At 56.7% G+C, this 18,784-nt stretch overlaps 1 protein-coding gene across 2 annotated transcripts in view; it reads left to right on the plus strand.

Annotated features, from left to right (window-relative positions):
- Suclg2 (succinate-CoA ligase GDP-forming subunit beta) overlaps positions 1–18,784 on the plus strand; it is a 204,990-nt gene that overhangs the window by 102,973 nt on the left and 83,233 nt on the right. For both annotated transcript variants that reach the window (XM_047535047.1, XM_047535048.1), the window contains exons 3-5: positions 4,915–5,014; positions 10,187–10,277; positions 18,037–18,189. In XM_047535047.1, the coding sequence (XP_047391003.1) occupies positions 4,915–5,014; positions 10,187–10,277; positions 18,037–18,189 (344 nt within the window). The remainder of the gene's footprint in view (positions 1–4,914; positions 5,015–10,186; positions 10,278–18,036; positions 18,190–18,784) is intronic.

Below are 18,784 nucleotides of genomic sequence, written 5' to 3' on the forward strand. Positions count from 1 at the left end.
ACCTTCACGCTGAGGCCATCCCTGGGGTGGCTGGTGAGGGCAGCGGACTGGCCTTCATGCTGAGGCCATCCCTGGGGTGGCTGGCGAGGGCAGTGGACTGGCCTTCATGCTGAGGCCATCCCTGGGGTGGCTGGTGAGGGCAGCGGACTGGCCTTCATGCTGAGGCCGGCTCCCTGGGGTGGCTGGTGAGGACAGTGGACTGACCTTCACGCTGAGGCCATCCCTGGGGTGGCTGGTGAGGGCAGTGGACTGACCTTCATGCTGAGGCCATCCCTGGGGTGGCTGGTGAGGACAGTGGACTGACCTTCATGCTGAGGCCATCCCTGGGGTGGCTGGTGAGGGCAGTGGACTGACCTTCATGCTGAGGCCATCCCTGGGGTGGCTGGTGAGGGCAGCGGACTGACCTTCATGCTGAGGCCATCCCTGGGTGGCTGGTGAGGGCAGTGGACTGACCTTCATGCTGAGGCCATCCCTGGGGTGGCTGGTGAGGGCAGTGGACTGACCTTCATGCTGAGGCCATCCCTGGGGTGGCTGGTGAGGGCAGTGGACTGGCCTTCATGCTGAGGTCGGCTCCCTGGGTGGCTGGCGAGGGCAGCGGACTGACCTTCATGCTGAGGTCGGCTCCCTGGGGTGGCTGGTGAGGGCAGTGGACTGACCTTCATGCTGAGGCCATCCCTGGGTGGCTGGTGAGGACAGTGGACTGGCCTTCATGCTGAGGCCATCCCTGGGGTGGCTGGTGAGGACAGTGGACTGGCCTTCATGCTGAGGTCGGCTCCCTGGGTGGCTGGCGAGGGCAGCGGACTGACCTTCATGCTGAGGTCGGCTCCCTGGGGGGGCTGGTGAGGGCAGTGGACTGACCTTCATGCTGAGGCCATCCCTGGGTGGCTGGTGAGGGCAGTGGACTGGCCTTCATGCTGAGGTCGGCTCCCTGGGTGGCTGGCGAGGGCAGCGGACTGACCTTCATGCTGAGGTCGGCTCCCTGGGGTGGCTGGTGAGGGCAGTGGACTGACCTTCATGCTGAGGCCATCCCTGGGTGGCTGGCGAGGGCAGCGGACTGACCTTCATGCTGAGGCCATCCCTGGGGTGGCTGGTGAGGGCAGTGGACTGACCTTCATGCTGAGGCCATCCCTGGGGTGGCTGGTGAGGGCAGTGGACTGACCTTCATGCTGAGGTCATCCCTGGGTGGCTGGCGAGGGCAGCGGACTGACCTTCATGCTGAGGCCATCCCTGGGGTGGCTGGTGAGGACAGTGGACTGGCCTTCATGCTGAGGCCGGCTCCCTGGGTGGCTGGTGAGGACAGTGGACTGGCCTTCATGCTGAGGCCATCCCTGTGGTGGCTGGCGAGGGCAGCGGACTGGCCTTCATGCTGAGGTCATCCCTGTGGTGGCTGGTGAGGACAGTGGACTGGCCTTCATGCTGAGGTCGGCTCCCTGGGTGGCTGGTGAGGGCAGTGGACTGGCCTTCACGCTGAGGCCATCCCTGGGTGGCTGGCGAGGGCAGTGGACTGACCTTCACGCTGAGGTCATCCCTGGGGTGGCTGGTGAGGGCAGTGGACTGACCTTCATGCTGAGGCCATCCCTGGGTGGCTGGCGAGGGCAGTGGACTGACCTTCATGCTGAGGCCATCCCTGTGGTGGCTGGTGAGGACAGTGGACTGGCCTTCATGCTGAGGCCATCCCTGGGGTGGCTGGTGAGGACAGTGGACTGACCTTCATGCTGAGGCCATCCCTGGGGTGGCCGGTGAGGACAGTGGACTGGCCTTCACGCTGAGGCCATCCCTGGGGTGGCTGGTGAGGGCAGCGGACTGGCCTTCATGCTGAGGCCGGCTCCCTGGGGTGGCTGGTGAGGACAGTGGACTGACCTTCACGCTGAGGCCATCCCTGGGGTGGCTGGTGAGGGCAGCGGACTGGCCTTCATGCTGAGGCCATCCCTGGGGTGGCTGGCGAGGGCAGTGGACTGGCCTTCATGCTGAGGCCATCCCTGGGGTGGCTGGTGAGGGCAGCGGACTGGCCTTCATGCTGAGGCCGGCTCCCTGGGGTGGCTGGTGAGGACAGTGGACTGACCTTCACGCTGAGGCCATCCCTGGGGTGGCTGGTGAGGGCAGTGGACTGGCCTTCATGCTGAGGCCATCCCTGGGTGGCTGGCGAGGGCAGCGGACTGGCCTTCATGCTGAGGTCGGCTCCCTGGGGTGGCTGGTGAGGACAGTGGACTGACCTTCATGCTGAGGCCATCCCTGGGTGGCTGGCGAGGGCAGCGGACTGGCCTTCATGCTGAGGCCGGCTCCCTGGGGTGGCTGGTGAGGGCAGTGGACTGACCTTCATGCTGAGGCCATCCCTGGGGTGCCTGGTGAGGGCAGTGGACTGACCTTCATGCTGAGGCCATCCCTGGGTGGCTGGTGAGGACAGTGGACTGGCCTTCATGCTGAGGCCGGCTCCCTGGGGTGGCTGGTGACGGCAGCGGACTGACCTTCATGCTGAGGCCATCCCTGGGGTGGCTGGTGAGGACAGTGGACTGGCCTTCATGCTGAGGCCGGCTCCCTGGGGTGGCTGGTGAGGGCAGTGGACTGACCTTCATGCTGAGGCCATCCCTGGGGTGGCTGGTGAGGACAGTGGACTGACCTTCATGCTGAGGCCATCCCTGGGTGGCTGGTGAGGGCAGTGGACTGACCTTCATGCTGAGGCCATCCCTGGGTGGCTGGCGAGGGCAGCGGACTGACCTTCATGCTGAGGCCATCCCTGGGTGGCTGGCGAGGGCAGCGGACTGACCTTCATGCTGAGGCCATCCCTGGGGTGGCTGGTGAGGGCAGTGGACTGACCTTCATGCTGAGGCCATCCCTGGGGTGGCTGGTGAGGGCAGCGGACTGACCTTCATGCTGAGGCCATCCCTGGGGTGGCTGGTGAGGGCAGTGGACTGACCTTCATGCTGAGGCCATCCCTGGGGTGGCTGGTGAGGGCAGTGGACTGGCCTTCACGCTGAGGCCATCCCTGGGTGGCTGGTGAGGGCAGTGGACTGGCCTTCATGCTGAGGCCATCCCTGGGTGGCTGGTGAGGGCAGTGGACTGGCCTTCATGCTGAGGCCATCCCTGGGTGGCTGGTGAGGGCAGTGGACTGGCCTTCATGCTGAGGCCATCCCTGGGTGGCTGGCGAGGGCAGTGGACTGACCTTCATGCTGAGGCCATCCCTGTGGTGGCTGGTGAGGACAGTGGACTGGCCTTCATGCTGAGGCCATCCCTGGGGTGGCTGGTGAGGACAGTGGACTGGCCTTCATGCTGAGGCCATCCCTGGGGTGGCTGGTGAGGACAGTGGACTGACCTTCATGCTGAGGCCATCCCTGGGGTGGCCGGTGAGGACAGTGGACTGACCTTCATGCTGAGGCCATCCCTGGGGTGGCCGGTGAGGACAGTGGACTGACCTTCATGCTGAGGCCATCCCTGGGGTGGCTGGTGAGGGCAGTGGACTGACCTTCATGCTGAGGCCGGCTCCCTGGGGTGGCTGGTGAGGGCAGCGGACTGGCCTTCATGCTGAGGCCGGCTCCCTGGGGTGGCCCCACCCAGGACCCCAGTGTGAGAGCTCTAGCTCCCCAGCGCTGTCCTAGGGAGCCTCTGTGGATCTTGGGCTTCTGGCCTCGAGGGCCTGTGTGCTGTGGGCGGCCACCCCAGGACCAGAGCAGCCCAGCAGCCAGCACTGAGGAGAGCTCAGCTTGCAGGGCGGTGCAGGCGCCAGCACACGGCAGGGCTCTGTTTGCTTTTCCAGCCATCCCTGAACCCTCGCGGAGTCTTTGCAGAGTTCAGAGGTGACAGACGACTAGCGGTCAAGGCGCTGGTCTATCGTGTAAGAGTCTTCAGGCGCGGGCGTAAAGCATTCTCGCGCACCATCTCATTTAATTCTTGAAACAACCCGCAGGAAACTCAGTCTCAGAGACTTGAAGCAGCTTGCTTATCATCACACAGCTGGGCCAGAGATACAGGCTGGACTGACCTGTGGTCTCCAAACCTGGTTGCTGGACCAGAAAAGCTCTGACAGGGGATTGTCTGATTTGGTTCTCTGACTTTAAACGGAGCTGACTCGGGACTGTGGGGCCAGCTGGGGCCTCGAGATGCTTGCTGTTTGGCTGTTTGGATTATTAAACATCTGTGGTTTGAAGGCTGCTTTCTGCTTATTTATCCACTTTAAATTCTAATGGTAGGGAGGGGAGCTTGCCTGTCTGCTCATCTCCACCAGACTGCTTCACACGGTCAGCCTCCAGGCCCCGGAGATGCCTGTGTTCTCAACTCCAGTTCAGAGGTCACAAGGTGATTCCCTCTTTATGTTGGGAGACGAATTTTCCATAACCACGTTCCTCCTGGGATTTTTTTTAACCTTGCCAATATTTTAAAGATATTCTTCACTATTGGTTTCCATCCCTTTCCCAACCCTCCCTTGCCCAACCCTGTCAGTGTGTAAAACAGTCGCTCCGTTTCCGAGGGTGCAGTCATGAAATGCAGCTCTGTCTTGTCCACCCAGCTGCTCCCTAACCCAGTCTTCCTTGCGCCATCTCCTGTGTGGACAGGTGTTGACCCTCTGCCTGCAGGTTGATGCCGGTGTCACACGGGAGTGTCACCCCACAGTTAAACCAACACTGCCATGCTGGGCTTGGCCAGCATCTTCTGACACACCCAGAGGGCTTTCCCTTGGGAGGCTTGGGTGCTGGGTCCTGGGTGCGTAAGCCAGTAGGGAAAGTGGGTTTTGTGTTCGGGACGCCCATGTTTGAAGTTTGCTATTGCCTTTGTTTTCAAAGTCGACTTGAGAGTGCTTTACACTCAGTTAGAAGCTGCATGTCAATGTTGCTTTCCCTGCTGCTTATTAAAGAAGAGGAAGAGGAGGAGGACGATGAGGGATTTAAAGTTAGCTGCCAACTCTGAACTTTTCTTTTTCAGATGCGAAAGAAATTGTTTTAAAAGCGCAGATCCTAGCTGGAGGAAGAGGAAAAGGCGTCTTCAACAGTGGTTTGAAAGGAGGTGTGCATCTAACGAAGGAGTAAGTGGAGTTCCGGTTCCTGTCCTTGCCAAGTCCTCAGGGAAGATGCAGCTTGTCTGAAAGTCACTGGGAAGGGGGGCTGGGTACAGGAGGGAGCCTGTGGTCTCAGGGAGGAAGCAAATGACCTGAGGGCTCTGCCAGTACTCCAGACTCCAGAGAACCCGGCCACCTCACTCCAGAGAACCCGGCCACCTCCTCTCACAGAACCCGGCCACCTCACTCCAGAGAACCCGGCCACCTCACTCCAGAGAACCCGGCCACCTCCTCTCCACAGAACCCGGCCACCTCCTCTCCAGAGAACCCGGCCACCTCACTCCAGAGAACCCGGCCACCTCACTCCAGAGAACCCGGCCACCTCACTCCAGAGAACCCGGCCACCTCACTCCAGAGAACCCGGCCACCTCACTCCAGAGAGCCCGGCCACCTCCTCTCCACAGAACCCGGCCACCTCCTCTCCACAGAACCCGGCCACCTCACTCCACAGAACCCGGCCACCTCCTCTCCACAGAACCCGGCCACCTCCTCTCCAGAGAACCCGGCCACCTCCTCTCCACAGAACCCGGCCACCTCCACTCCACAGAACCCGGCCACCTCCTCTCCACAGAACCCGGCCACCTCCTCTCCACAGAATCCAGCCACCTCCACTCCAGAGAACCCGGCCACCTCCTCTCCACAGAACCCGGCCACCTCCACTCCACAGAACCCGGCCACCTCCTCTTCACAGAACCTGGCCACCTCCTCTCCACAGAACCCGGCCACCTCCACTCCACAGACTCCAGTCACCTCCACTCCACAGAACCCGGCCACCTCACTCCACAGACTCCAGTCACCTCCACTCCACAGAACCCGGCCACCTCCACTCCAGAGAACCCGGCCACCTCCTCTCCACAGAACCCGGCCACCTCCACTCCACAGACTCCAGTCACCTCCACTCCACAGAACCCGGCCACCTCCTCTCCACAGAACCCGGCCACCTCCACTCCACAGACTCCAGTCACCTCCACTCCACAGAACCCGGCCACCTCCACTCCACAGACTCCAGTCACCTCCACTCCACAGAACCCGGCCACCTCCTCTCCACAGAACCCGGCCACCTCACTCCAGAGAACCCGGCCACCTCCTCTCCAGAGAACCCGGCCACCTCCTCTCCAGAGAGCCCGGCCACCTCCTCTCCACAGAACCCGGCCACCTCCTCTCCACAGAATCCAGCCACCTCCACTCCAGAGAACCCGGCCACCTCCTCTCCACAGAACCTGGCCACCTCCTCTCCACAGAACCCGGCCACCTCCTCTCCACAGAACCCGGCCACCTCCACTCCACAGAACCCGGCCACCTCCTCTCCACAGAACCCGGCCACCTCCACTCCACAGAACCCGGCCACCTCCTCTCCACAGAACCCGGCCACCTCCACTCCACAGAACCCGGCCACCTCCTCTCCACAGAACCCGGCCACCTCACTCCAGAGAACCCGGCCACCTCCTCTCCAGAGAACCCGGCCACCTCCTCTCCAGAGAGCCCGGCCACCTCCTCTCCACAGAACCCGGCCACCTCCTCTCCACAGAACCCGGCCACCTCCTCTCCACAGAACCCGGCCACCTCCTCTCCACAGAACCCGGCCACCTCCACTCCACAGAACCCGGCCACCTCCTCTTCACAGAACCTGGCCACCTCCTCTCCACAGAACCCGGCCACCTCCACTCCACAGACTCCAGTCACCTCCACTCCACAGAACCCGGCCACCTCACTCCACAGACTCCAGTCACCTCCACTCCACAGACTCCAGTCACCTCCACTCCACAGAACCCGGCCACCTCCACTCCACAGACTCCAGTCACCTCCACTCCACAGAACCCGGCCACCTCCTCTCCACAGAACCCGGCCACCTCCTCTCCAGAGAACCCGGCCACCTCCTCTCATAAAATGCATGGTTGTCCTACCCACGTGCTGCCTGCTTAGCATTGCAGAAAAACCCGGAAAGGATCTTCTTCCCTAACTGGTGGGAGTCACGCTTCCCTTGGACGCTGGTTGTTCCTGCGTCCTGGAAGTGATGCCCCGTGCAGGTGAACTGCCAGTCCTCATGCTGCCCCTGCTCAGGAGCCCACACTGGCTCCCGTGCCAGCTGCATCAGCTGCCCCCTGCCCTTAGTGCTGCCCGCTCTCCCCTGAGCCTGGCTTCTTAACGTCCTCTGCCAGTGTGATGGCGGAACCAGGCCTGGCTACGTCCTGGTAGGAAACAGTGCTTGGGGAGGGGTCAGTTCTCTTCCCCCTCTCAGTCTGTCTCCAGGAAGCCTGCTTAACACGGTGCCTGCCTTTTGGATTCTCGATAACTGCCCGCTCCCTCTTGAGAGTGACAGATGCCTGTGGCAGAGCCGTTTCTCCTGTTCCGTGAGCATGCGTCATGTTAGAGGCCCTGCGCGGGCCTTCAGCCACGGAGGCAGGACTTTTTTTAAAAAGAGAGGAAAAGCCCCAATGATAAGATGGGTCTAAGATGATGTCAAGAAACCTATAAGTATGGTGAGAAGCCGTGGCTCTCGAGTTTTGTTTTGTTCTGGGCCCGCTGGTGTGAACTAGTGTCCTCCTCCTCTCCGGCTGCTCCCTGCTGCTCCTCGGCCAGTCTGTCTCCCGCAGCACCTGCGCTGGACGCTTCCTCCCTGCCCTGTGGTGCACCCTGTCCCTGTCGTGGGAAGACCATAGTCGTCATATACTTTGATCAGGGTCCTCTTCCTTATTCCTCTCTTTAATATTCCCCAATCGCCCACCACCGAGGTCCTTGGCAAATCTCTGAAATCGCTCCTGCATCTCAGATTGTGGCTTTGCTATGACTGTACTTACCTGGGGGAGGGAGCAGAGGCCAGAACGCCTCTTCTGCTTCATTGACTTGCACAGTTAGGCTGTGCTTTCTGTGAGCCCCCAGTGCAATGCTAAGCAGGTGGCGTATGGGTGGAGGTGACTGGATTCTGTGAGTGGAGGTAACTGTGGATTCTGTGGGTGGAGGTGACTGGATTCTGTGAGTGGAGGTAACTGTGGATTCTGTGGGTGGAGGTGACTGGATTCTGTGAGTGGAGGTAACTGTGGATTCTGTGAGTGGAGGTGACTAGATTCTGTGAGTGAAGGTAACTGTGGATTCTGTGGGTGGAGGTGACTGGATTCTGTGAGTGGAGGTAACTGTGGATTCTGTGGGTGGAGGTAATTGTGGATTCTGTGAGAGGAGGTGAATGTGGAATCTGTGGAGTGGAGGTGAATGTGGAGTCTGTGAAGTGGAGGTGACTGGATTCTGTGAATAGAGGTGAACATGGATTCTGTGAGTGGAGATGAGTGGATTCCGTGAGTAGAGGTGACTGGATTCTGGGGGTGGAGGTGACTGTAGATTCTGTGAGTGGAGGTGACTGGATTCTGGGGGTGGAGGTGACTGTAGATTCTGTGAGTGGAGGTGACTGGATTCTGGGGGTGGAGGTGACTGTAGATTCTGTGAGTGGAGGTGACTGGATTCTGGGGGTGGAGGTGACTGTAGATTCTGTGAGTGGAGGTGACTGGATTCTGTGAGAGGAGGTGACTATAGATTCTGTGAGTGGAGGTGACTGTGGATTCTGTGGGTGGAGGTGACTAGATTCTGTGGGTGGAGGTGACTGGATTCTGTGAGTGGAGGTAACTGTGGATTCTGTGGGTGGAGGTGACTGGATTCTGTGAGTGGAGGTAACTGTGGATTCTGTGGGTGGAGGTGACTGGATTCTGTGAGTGGTGGTAACTGTGGATTCTGTGAGTGGAGGTGACTAGATTCTGTGAGTGAAGGTAACTGTGGATTCTGTGGGTGGAGGTGACTGGATTCTGTGAGTGGAGGTAACTGTGGATTCTGTGGGTGGAGGTGACTGGATTCTGTGAGTGGAGGTAACTGTGGATTCTGTGAGTGGAGGTGACTAGATTCTGTGAGTGAAGGTAACTGTGGATTCTGTGGGTGGAGGTGACTGGATTCTGTGAGTGGAGGTAACTGTGGATTCTGTGGGTGGAGGTGACTGGATTCTGTGAGTGGAGGTAACTGTGGATTCTGTGAGTGGAGGTGACTGGATTCTGTGAGTGAAGGTAACTGTGGATTCTGTGGGTGGAGGTGACTGGATTCTGTGAGTGGAGGTAACTGTGGATTCTGTGGGTGGAGGTGACTGGATTCTGTGAGTGGAGGTAACTGTGGATTCTGTGGGTGGAGGTAATTGTGGATTCTGTGAGAGGAGGTGAATGTGGAATCTGTGGAGTGGAGGTGAATGTGGAGTCTGTGAAGTGGAGGTGACTGGATTCTGTGAATAGAGGTGAACATGGATTCTGTGAGTGGAGATGAGTGGATTCCGTGAGTAGAGGTGACTGGATTCTGGGGGTGGAGGTGACTGTAGATTCTGTGAGTGGAGGTGACTGGATTCTGGGGGTGGAGGTGACTGTAGATTCTGTGAGTGGAGGTGACTGGATTCTGGGGGTGGAGGTGACTGGATTCTGTGAGAGGAGGTGACTATAGATTCTGTGAGTGGAGGTGACTGTGGATTCTGTGGGTGGAGGTGACTAGATTCTGTGGGTGGAGGTGACTGGATTCTGTGAGTGGAGGTAACTGTGGATTCTGTGGGTGGAGGTGACTGGATTCTGTGAGTGGAGGTAACTGTGGATTCTGAGGGTGGAGGTGACTGGATTCTGTGAGTGGAGGTAACTGTGGATTCTGTGGGTGGAGGTGACTGGATTCTGTGAGTGGAGGTAACTGTGGATTCTGTGGGTGGAGGTGACTGGATTCTGTGAGTGGAGGTAACTGTGGATTCTGTGAGTGGAGGTAACTGTGGATTCTGTGGGTGGAGGTAATTGCGGATTCTGTGAGAGGAGGTGAATGTGGAGTCTGTGAAGTGGAGGTGACTGGATTCTGTGAATAGAGGTGAACATGGATTCTGTGAGTGGAGATGAGTGGATTCTGTGAGTGGAGGTGACTGGATTCTGGGGGTGGAGGTGACTGTAGATTCTGTGAGTGGAGGTGACTGGATTCTGTGAGAGGAGGTGACTATAGATTCTGTGAGTGGAGGTGACTGTGGACTCCATGGGAAGCACAGTTGACCCTGTGCAGAGTGGACGTGAGGGTGAATGGACTCTGGTGTACAGTGATGGTCAGCAGTCACTGATTTTCTCTTCTTCCCTTTTGTCTCCTTCGTAGCCCTAAAGTTGTGGAACAGCTGGCCAAGCAGATGATCGGGTACAATCTCGCAACAAAGCAAACTTCTAAAGAAGGCGTGAAAGTTAACAAGGTAATGAGGTCCATCGATGCATCTGTCAGAAGGAAGCGCGCGAAGCCGCACCTCGGCTGACGGATCTGAGGACGCCCTGCTCTCTGGCAGCTGCCCCAGTGTGTTCTGGCGCTGGGTGATCTGGCGAGTGCCGTGTCTTGGAGGAGGGACGAGGCTCCTCTGACCTGGTCTTGTTCTTTACCACTGGCCAGTAGCAGCAGTGGGTGGTCAGTCTGAGCACGGTTTTCCCAGGCAGGACAGTGATTGGCTCAGTGCTGGAAGGGCTGCAGAGGGGATGCCGTGTGCTGGCTCTTCATGCTCCCTGTTCCCGTGGAGCCCCACGCTCAGCCTGGGTATCCTGAGGACCTGCCCCCTTCTTCCCTAGGGGTCCCCTCGAGGTCCCTGCCATTTCCAGCATCCCTCTTGCTGGGGTATGTCATATCGTGACATCAGCTGGGGCAGCCGGGCATCGAGTGCCTGCACAAACACACACTCCGAAGGCAGAGCCCAGGAAGGGTGGCCAGAGCCCAGGAGTCCACCTGGTGTCCTCTCCTGGCCATCTCCCTCAGGCAGGGCCGGGAACCAGCCACCTGACCCATGGCACCTGATCCCGAGCGTGTGGGCAGGACCTGGGCTGGCTCAGCACAGCTGTCCAGGAGGTGACCCAGAAGTGCCCGGTGGCCTTTCCCAGCCCCATCCTCACTGCAGACGAGGGCTTGCTTTGAGGGGAGGCAGCGTCCCTTCTGTGGTCCTGCGTCGAGGCCGTTCGTCCATCATCATGCTGCACTGGGGACGCTGCTGTGGTGTGCTCCGTGTTCACTTCTCAGAGATTTTTGGGAACTTTGACACAACTGAGAAAAGTCACCAGGCAGTTCTTAGTGTGTCAAGGGGAGTCTGTCCCAGCACAGAGACGCTGAGCTGGGGACACTGTGGTGACCACGGGCCAGCTCAGTCACGCCGACCCTACGCCTTTCTCCATGCCGAGGGGCCGGAGCCAGCCGGCGGTGGTCATCTCCCGCCGCGCTGCCCTGGGGTGCTGAGTGCCTCATGTTGGCTGGCTCTTCAGTTCAGAGCTCCCTTCCTGTCCCTTTAAATCTGGTCATGAGCATTTTCCTTGGACTCACTCAAACTTTGCAGAGCATATAATTTGTATTTTTATTTGTAGGAACTCATTGTTTTATGTGGGCACAAGAGATTTTAGATGCATGTTTGTGATACTTTTAAAAGCACGTAAAAGTGCACAGAGCAGATTCACACCCTACAGAGTTGGAGTTCTGCACAGAATTAGTGTGTAGATAAGTTCCTGAAATGCTAGCGATAAGCGCATTCTTGCTGGTAAACTACCAGAGTGATTTATGTTTAACAAGTTTGTTTTTTTTTTCTTTTTTCACCCTGACTGGAAAAGTCATTAACAATGTGAAAAATTCCAATAGTACAAAAATACAAAAGAAAGTCCGAGTCCCCCCCCCACCCCCCCGAGACACAATTTCCAAATACTATTTGGGTCCTTTCCTTGTGTGAATCGTTATCACACTTTAGGGCTGCGACCTACCACGACTCTGGGACCCCAGAACCTGTCTCCATGGCTGTTGTGAGTCTGCCTACTCCTGGTGTGGTGCAGGTTCCAGGGACCCAGGGTGGTGGTTGGTTTGGAGGGTCCCTCGTGTGAGTTCTGTGTGCTCTGAGGTGAGTGCAGGCTATGGGCACCTTCATGCCCAGGTCTGTCTTTTCACGGTCAGCAGAGAGACTCTGTAGAGGGCCAGGTCCCAGGCTGATCCAGCCTTTGGGTTTCCTGGATGCTCTGTGTCCACCACCTCTTCCTGACCCATCAACAAACGGTGAGAATCTAGGAACCGAGCTGGCCTCAGGGGCTGGACTTAACTGGTATTTGCTGTGCTGCTGGGAGGATTTCCTGTGATGGGAACCTGCAGATTGGGCTGTGTGGCTCTGAGGTGCCTGCTGGGCATCCTGGGTGTGCTGGCCTGGTGCTGGCCTTGGCTGCAGCCCTGGCGTTTTCAGGCAGAGCTGATCTTTCTTTCAGTAGTGTTCAGAAATGATCTCTAAGGGCCTGTCTCACTGGAGAAGGCAGGAAGAGGGCTGTTCCTCCTGCAGTTCCTCAGCCGCCACAGTGCTGAAACTACTCTGCAGGAAAAGTCAAAACCAGTCTCCTTATCATCTTGCTTCTTTATGGTCCTGTTGCACAGAGTGTCCACACAGGAGTAGCACAGTATTAAAAACAAAGGAAAAACACGGATTCCATGGTCAAGCAGAGCAAAGAGAACCTTCTAATATGGGGACAAAAGAGACGGAGTACCCGCGACCTTCTTCATGTAACTCACAGCAGACAATCTTCCTGAGCTCCTCCTGGGGAATCCAGAGAAGGAGCACCCGTGACCTTGTTCATGTAACTCACAGGGGACACTCTTCCTGAGCTCCTCCTGGGGGACTCCAGAGAAGGAGCACCCGTGACCTTGTTCATGTAACTCACAGGGGACACTCTTCCTGAGCTTGTCATACGGGACTCCAGAGAAGGAGCACCCGTGACCTTGTTCATGTAACTCACAGGGGACACTCTTCCTGAGCTTGTCATACGGGACTCCAGAGAAGGAGCACCCGTGACCTTGTTCATGTAACTCACAGGGGACACTCTTCCTGAGCTCCTCCTGGGGGACTCCAGAGAAGGAGCACCCGTGACCTTGTTCATGTAACTCACAGGGGACACTCTTCCTGAGCTTGTCATACGGGACTCCAGAGATGGAGCACCCGTGACCTTGTTCATGTAACTCACAGGGGACACTCTTCCTGAGCTTGTCATACGGGACTCCAGAGAAGGAGCACCCGTGACCTTGTTCATGTAACTCACAGGGGACACTCTTCCTGAGCTTGTCATACGGGACTCCAGAGAAGGAGCACCCGTGACCTTGTTCATGTAACTCACAGGGGACACTCTTCCTGAGCTTGTCATATGGGGACTCCAGAGATGGAGCACCCGTGACCTTGTTCATGTAACTCACAGGGGACACTCTTCCTGAGCTTGTCATATGGGGACTCCAGAGATGGAGCACCCGTGACCTTGTTCATGTAACTCACAGGGGACACTCTTCCTGAGCTTGTCATATGGGGACTCCAGAGAAGGAGCACCCGTGACCTTGTTCATGTAACTCACAGGGGACACTCTTCCTGAGCTTGTCATACGGGACTCCAGAGAAGGAGCACCCGTGACCTTGTTCATGTAACTCACAGGGGACACTCTTCCTGAGCTTGTCATATGGGGACTCCAGAGAAGGAGCACCCGTGACCTTGTTCATGTAACTCACAGGGGACACTCTTCCTGAGCTTGTCATATGGGGACTCCAGAGAAGGAGCACCCGTGACCTTGTTCATGTAACTCACAGGGGACACTCTTCCTGAGCTTGTCATACGGGACTCCAGAGAAGGAGCACCCGTGACCTTGTTCATGTAACTCACAGGGGACACTCTTCCTGAGCTCCTCCTGGGGGACTCCAGAGATGGAGCACCCGTGACCTTGTTCATGTAACTCACAGGGGACACTCTTCCTGAGCTTGTCATATGGGGACTCCAGAGATGGAGCACCCGTGACCTTGTTCATGTAACTCACAGGGGACACTCTTCCTGAGCTTGTCATACGGGACTCCAGAGAAGGAGCACCCGTGACCTTGTTCATGTAACTCACAGGGGACACTCTTCCTGAGCTTGTCATATGGGACTCCAGAGAAGGAGCACCCGTGACCTTGTTCATGTAACTCACAGGGGACACTCTTCCTGAGCTTGTCATATGGGGACTCCAGAGAAGGAGCACCCGTGACCTTGTTCATGTAACTCACAGGGGACACTCTTCCTGAGCTTGTCATATGGGGACTCCAGAGATGGAGCACCCGTGACCTTGTTCATGTAACTCACAGGGGACACTCTTCCTGAGCTTGTCATACGGGACTCCAGAGAAGGAGCACCCGTGACCTTGTTCATGTAACTCACAGGGGACACTCTTCCTGAGCTCCTCCTGGGGGACTCCAGAGAAGGAGCACCCGTGACCTTGTTCATGTAACTCACAGGGGACACTCTTCCTGAGCTTGTCATACGGGACTCCAGAGAAGGAGCACCCGTGACCTTGTTCATGTAACTCACAGGGGACACTCTTCCTGAGCTCCTCCTGGGGGACTCCAGAGAAGGAGCACCCGTGACCTTGTTCATGTAACTCACAGGGGACACTCTTCCTGAGCTTGTCATACGGGACTCCAGAGAAGGAGCACCCGTGACCTTGTTCATGTAACTCACAGGGGACACTCTTCCTGAGCTTGTCATACGGGACTCCAGAGAAGGAGCACCCGTGACCTTGTTCATGTAACTCACAGGGGACACTCTTCCTGAGCTTGTCATACGGGACTCCAGAGAAGGAGCACCCGTGACCTTGTTCATGTAACTCACAGGGGACACTCTTCCTGAGCTTGTCATATGGGGACTCCAGAGATGGAGCACCCGTGACCTTGTTCATGTAACTCACAGGGGACACTCTTCCTGAGCTTGTCATACGGGACTCCAGAGAAGGAGCACCCGTGACCTTGTTCATGTAACTCACAGGGGACAATCTTCCTGAGCTTGTCATATGGGGACTCCAGAGAAGGAGCACCCGTGACCTTGTTCATGTAACTCACAGGGGACACGCTTCCTGAGCTTGTCATACGGGACTCCAGAGAAGGAGCACCCGTGACCTTGTTCATGTAACTCACAGGGGACACTCTTCCTGAGCTTGTCATACGGGACTCCAGAGAAGGAGCACCCGTGACCTTGTTCATGTAACTCACAGGGGACACTCTTCCTGAGCTTGTCATATGGGGACTCCAGAGATGGAGCACCCGTGACCTTGTTCATGTAACTCACAGGGGACACTCTTCCTGAGCTTGTCATACGGGACTCCAGAGAAGGAGCACCCGTGACCTTGTTCATGTAACTCACAGGGGACACTCTTCCTGAGCTCCTCCTGGGGGACTCCAGAGAAGGAGCACCCGTGACCTTGTTCATGTAACTCACAGGGGACACTCTTCCTGAGCTTGTCATACGGGACTCCAGAGAAGGAGCACCCGTGACCTTGTTCATGTAACTCACAGGGGACACTCTTCCTGAGCTTGTCATATGGGGACTCCAGAGAAGGAGCACCCGTGACCTTGTTCATGTAACTCACAGGGGACACTCTTCCTGAGCTTGTCATACGGGACTCCAGAGAAGGAGCACCCGTGACCTTGTTCATGTAACTCACAGGGGACACTCTTCCTGAGCTTGTCATACGGGACTCCAGAGAAGGAGCACCCGTGACCTTGTTCATGTAACTCACAGGGGACACTCTTCCTGAGCTTGTCATATGGGGACTCCAGAGAAGGAGCACCCGTGACCTTGTTCATGTAACTCACAGGGGACACTCTTCCTGAGCTTGTCATATGGGGACTCCAGAGAAGGAGCACCCGTGACCTTGTTCATGTAACTCACAGGGGACACTCTTCCTGAGCTTGTCATACGGGACTCCAGAGAAGGAGCACCCGTGACCTTGTTCATGTAACTCACAGGGGACACTCTTCCTGAGCTTCTCCTGGGAGGAGAGTTTGCGAGGGCTTCAGCTCTCCCTAAATAATCCCTAAAGTTCTCTGACATTCTGTGTCCTAGGGATGGAATCTTAGCATCAAATACAGGTCTTTGTGTGAAATCTTTTAATTATCTCTTGCTAAAAGCATCGTTTTCCTGGCGACACTTTCTTAAAGCTCTTTCTTAAAAGCAAGAAGCTGTGTGAGTCACAGCTGGTCTTTACAAGTAGACATTTGATGGAGTGCAGAAGATGAATTAGAGGACTCTGAATGACACTTACGCGAGGAACAGCAGTGCGTGTTGCTGCCGAGAATGGCGACCTCCCCGAGTCTGGCGCGCTGCACTGGCAGTGCTGGCGATCAGCAGGTGCGCTGGCACACCTGAAGGCCCCGAAGCCACCCTCTCCTTTTGCATTTTGTGCCCACCAAATTTCTTAAAGTGGCTCTCTCTCCTACAGGAATTTTTAGGAGAAGTAATTGCCTCAGTTCCTTAAAATGTTTGTGTTGATGTTGATGCTCAGAGGTGAGCCTCACGTTATCCCATGGACTGCAGGTCGCTGCCACACTTGACAAGGAAAAAGCAGAGCAAAATGCCCTGCTCTCCACCACCCGCCTCTCCTCAGGCAGAGCTTCCGAGGGATCTGCGTCCAGTGCCCGCAGGAGAACCGGGCGCTGGGGCAGGGCTGACTGGCGTTGACTGGCATTTGTCAAAGAACACCTGGCCTGTGCCCACATGCTGCTCTGAGGACCCTGTGGCTGTGTGCCAGGGAGGGTTTTCCTTTGCCAGGGCTAGGTGTGGACGCTGGGTCCTCGGACGTACCGAGCCTGTGCTCCACCGCCCAGCCGCACCCGGCCCCATGTTTTGTTTTAAACTTTTGGAAATTCAGGAAAAGTTTGGAAAGAAGGAGCATCATGAGATGAGAGCTTTTCAGGTCACTGTCTGTTTATCCCTTTTCATATGACCTGCAACTATGTTTGTGGCATCCGAGTAGCTAACCCTAATGCCATCAGAGCCATTACTTTTTAAATGAACCTGTTGCTGAAATCCTTTCAGGAAAAGCCATGCGAATGTTTCTGTCATCTCCAAATACACTGTCGTTTGCTTATGGGAACGTGTTTTTTTGTTTGAAGGAAAAGTCATGGGAGACATCCTTCACCCTGGGCTAGTGTTTCCAGGGCTGCGAGACGGCTCTTGCCGTGATCTTAAATGTTCAGAGTCTGAGGCCTCACCAATTTACGTGTGCAGGGATACTGAGACACACGGGCAAAGGAAGATCTACCAAAATCATGGCTAAAGTAGCCTTTCAGAAAGACTGAAGTCCGTGTAAATGCTGTCAGTGGGAACCTGCTTAGATCAGCGTTAGCGCCTCGGTGCTCTGAATCACAGCAGCAGGGACCTCAGCGAGACGCCCCAGCTGTTCGTGAGACTCAGAAGGGAGAAGGGCATTCCAGTGTGTGGCTGGCCTCCATGAGTGGGAGGCTGAGTTGTGGGGTCGAGCTGTGTGCACCTGTTGGAGTTGTTCAGGGCACTTAAGAAAAACTGGCCGAAGCACCAGTGGAGAATGAAATCCTTCCCTCCCGTCTGCCTCCTGCCGGGTAGTGACCTGGCAAGTGGCCACACCTTGCAGAGGACGCTGCTGATGGCCACAGAGGTCCGCGCAGAACTTGTGACCAGTGCCCGTGGTGGCATGTGGGTGTGCTGGGGTCGTGCTGCGGGGGTCTGCTGCCACTCTCTCACTTTTGAGCAAGGAAGTATGAACTGAAAGGAAGTATAGATGTAATAAAGTGCAGAGATCCAAGGGCCAGCGGGGCACAGTGGGGAGCAGCAGCTGCGTGGGGAAAGACCCTTCCGTGGTGGTCGAACCTGGCGTTCACCAGGGAAGCCCGAGCGCCCGAGTGGCGGTGCACACGCTGCTAACAGTCAAATCTGAGGAACGCTGCTGCCTGGAGTTGGTCTCGGTGGTGGTTTCTCAAGGAAGAGGAAGGGGAGATTGGACTGGGCGTTCCTTGAGGCAGACCCCACCCCTGCTGAACCAGGTGGTGGATCAGCAAGGAGTGGGTGGCAGGGAGCGCAGAGAGCAGGCCTTCATGTGCCCAAGAGCGGCCCTTGTGATCCGGGCAGTGGTCTGTCCAGGCGGGAGTCTGCACGATGCTGCGTGAATCTGACTTTCCCACCCGTGTGGCAGGTGATGGTCGCTGAAGCCCTGGACATTTCGAGGGAAACCTACCTGGCGATTCTGATGGACCGGTCCTGCAACGGCCCCGTGCTGGTGGGCAGCCCCCAGGGGGGCGTTGACATCGAAGAGGTGGCAGCTTCCAATCCAGAGCTGATTTTTAAGGTATGCTTGATCGCCTGGCCACTCGGTGCTGACGGACCTTTAGGGTAGAAGCTGATAAACACTTATGTGGGGCAGTGAATCCAGTCCTGGGGTTCAGGTGTGCACTTGTCGAGTCCTGTCTTCCTGGATGGTGGACTCAAAGCTCCCTTTTCCAGGGCTTTCCCTGGCTTTTCCTGACCGTCTACTCCCCGCCTCCCCCTCCTGCCCCAGCTCTAGCTGTGAAGAGCGGGCGTTCCCCCGCCTGACGTGGCTCTGCCTGGTGGCACTGCCATGCGTAGGTCCTCTCCTGGGACACCGGGTGACCTGGACTGCCTAAGTCACCAGATCCTTCCAAGCTCCAGTTCTGTCTTTTTCTTTCAGTGCTTGAAATCTCCTCCCTTTTATTGGTCTGGAGATTAACTTCAATCACAGAGATCTGCAGCCAAATCTTAAGAGTGAGCAAGTTTCTCACTGGCTCTAAGCCTCGCTTTTTTTTTTTTTTAATACATTTTTAATTGTAGATGGACACAATACCTTTATTTTGCTTATTTATTTTTATGTGGTGCCGAGGATCCAACCACATGCAAGACAAGTGCTCCACCACTGAGCTCCAGCC

The sequence above is a fragment of the Sciurus carolinensis genome, chromosome 19, assembly GCF_902686445.1.
Source record: "Sciurus carolinensis chromosome 19, mSciCar1.2, whole genome shotgun sequence".
Lineage (NCBI taxonomy): Eukaryota > Metazoa > Chordata > Mammalia > Rodentia > Sciuridae > Sciurus > Sciurus carolinensis.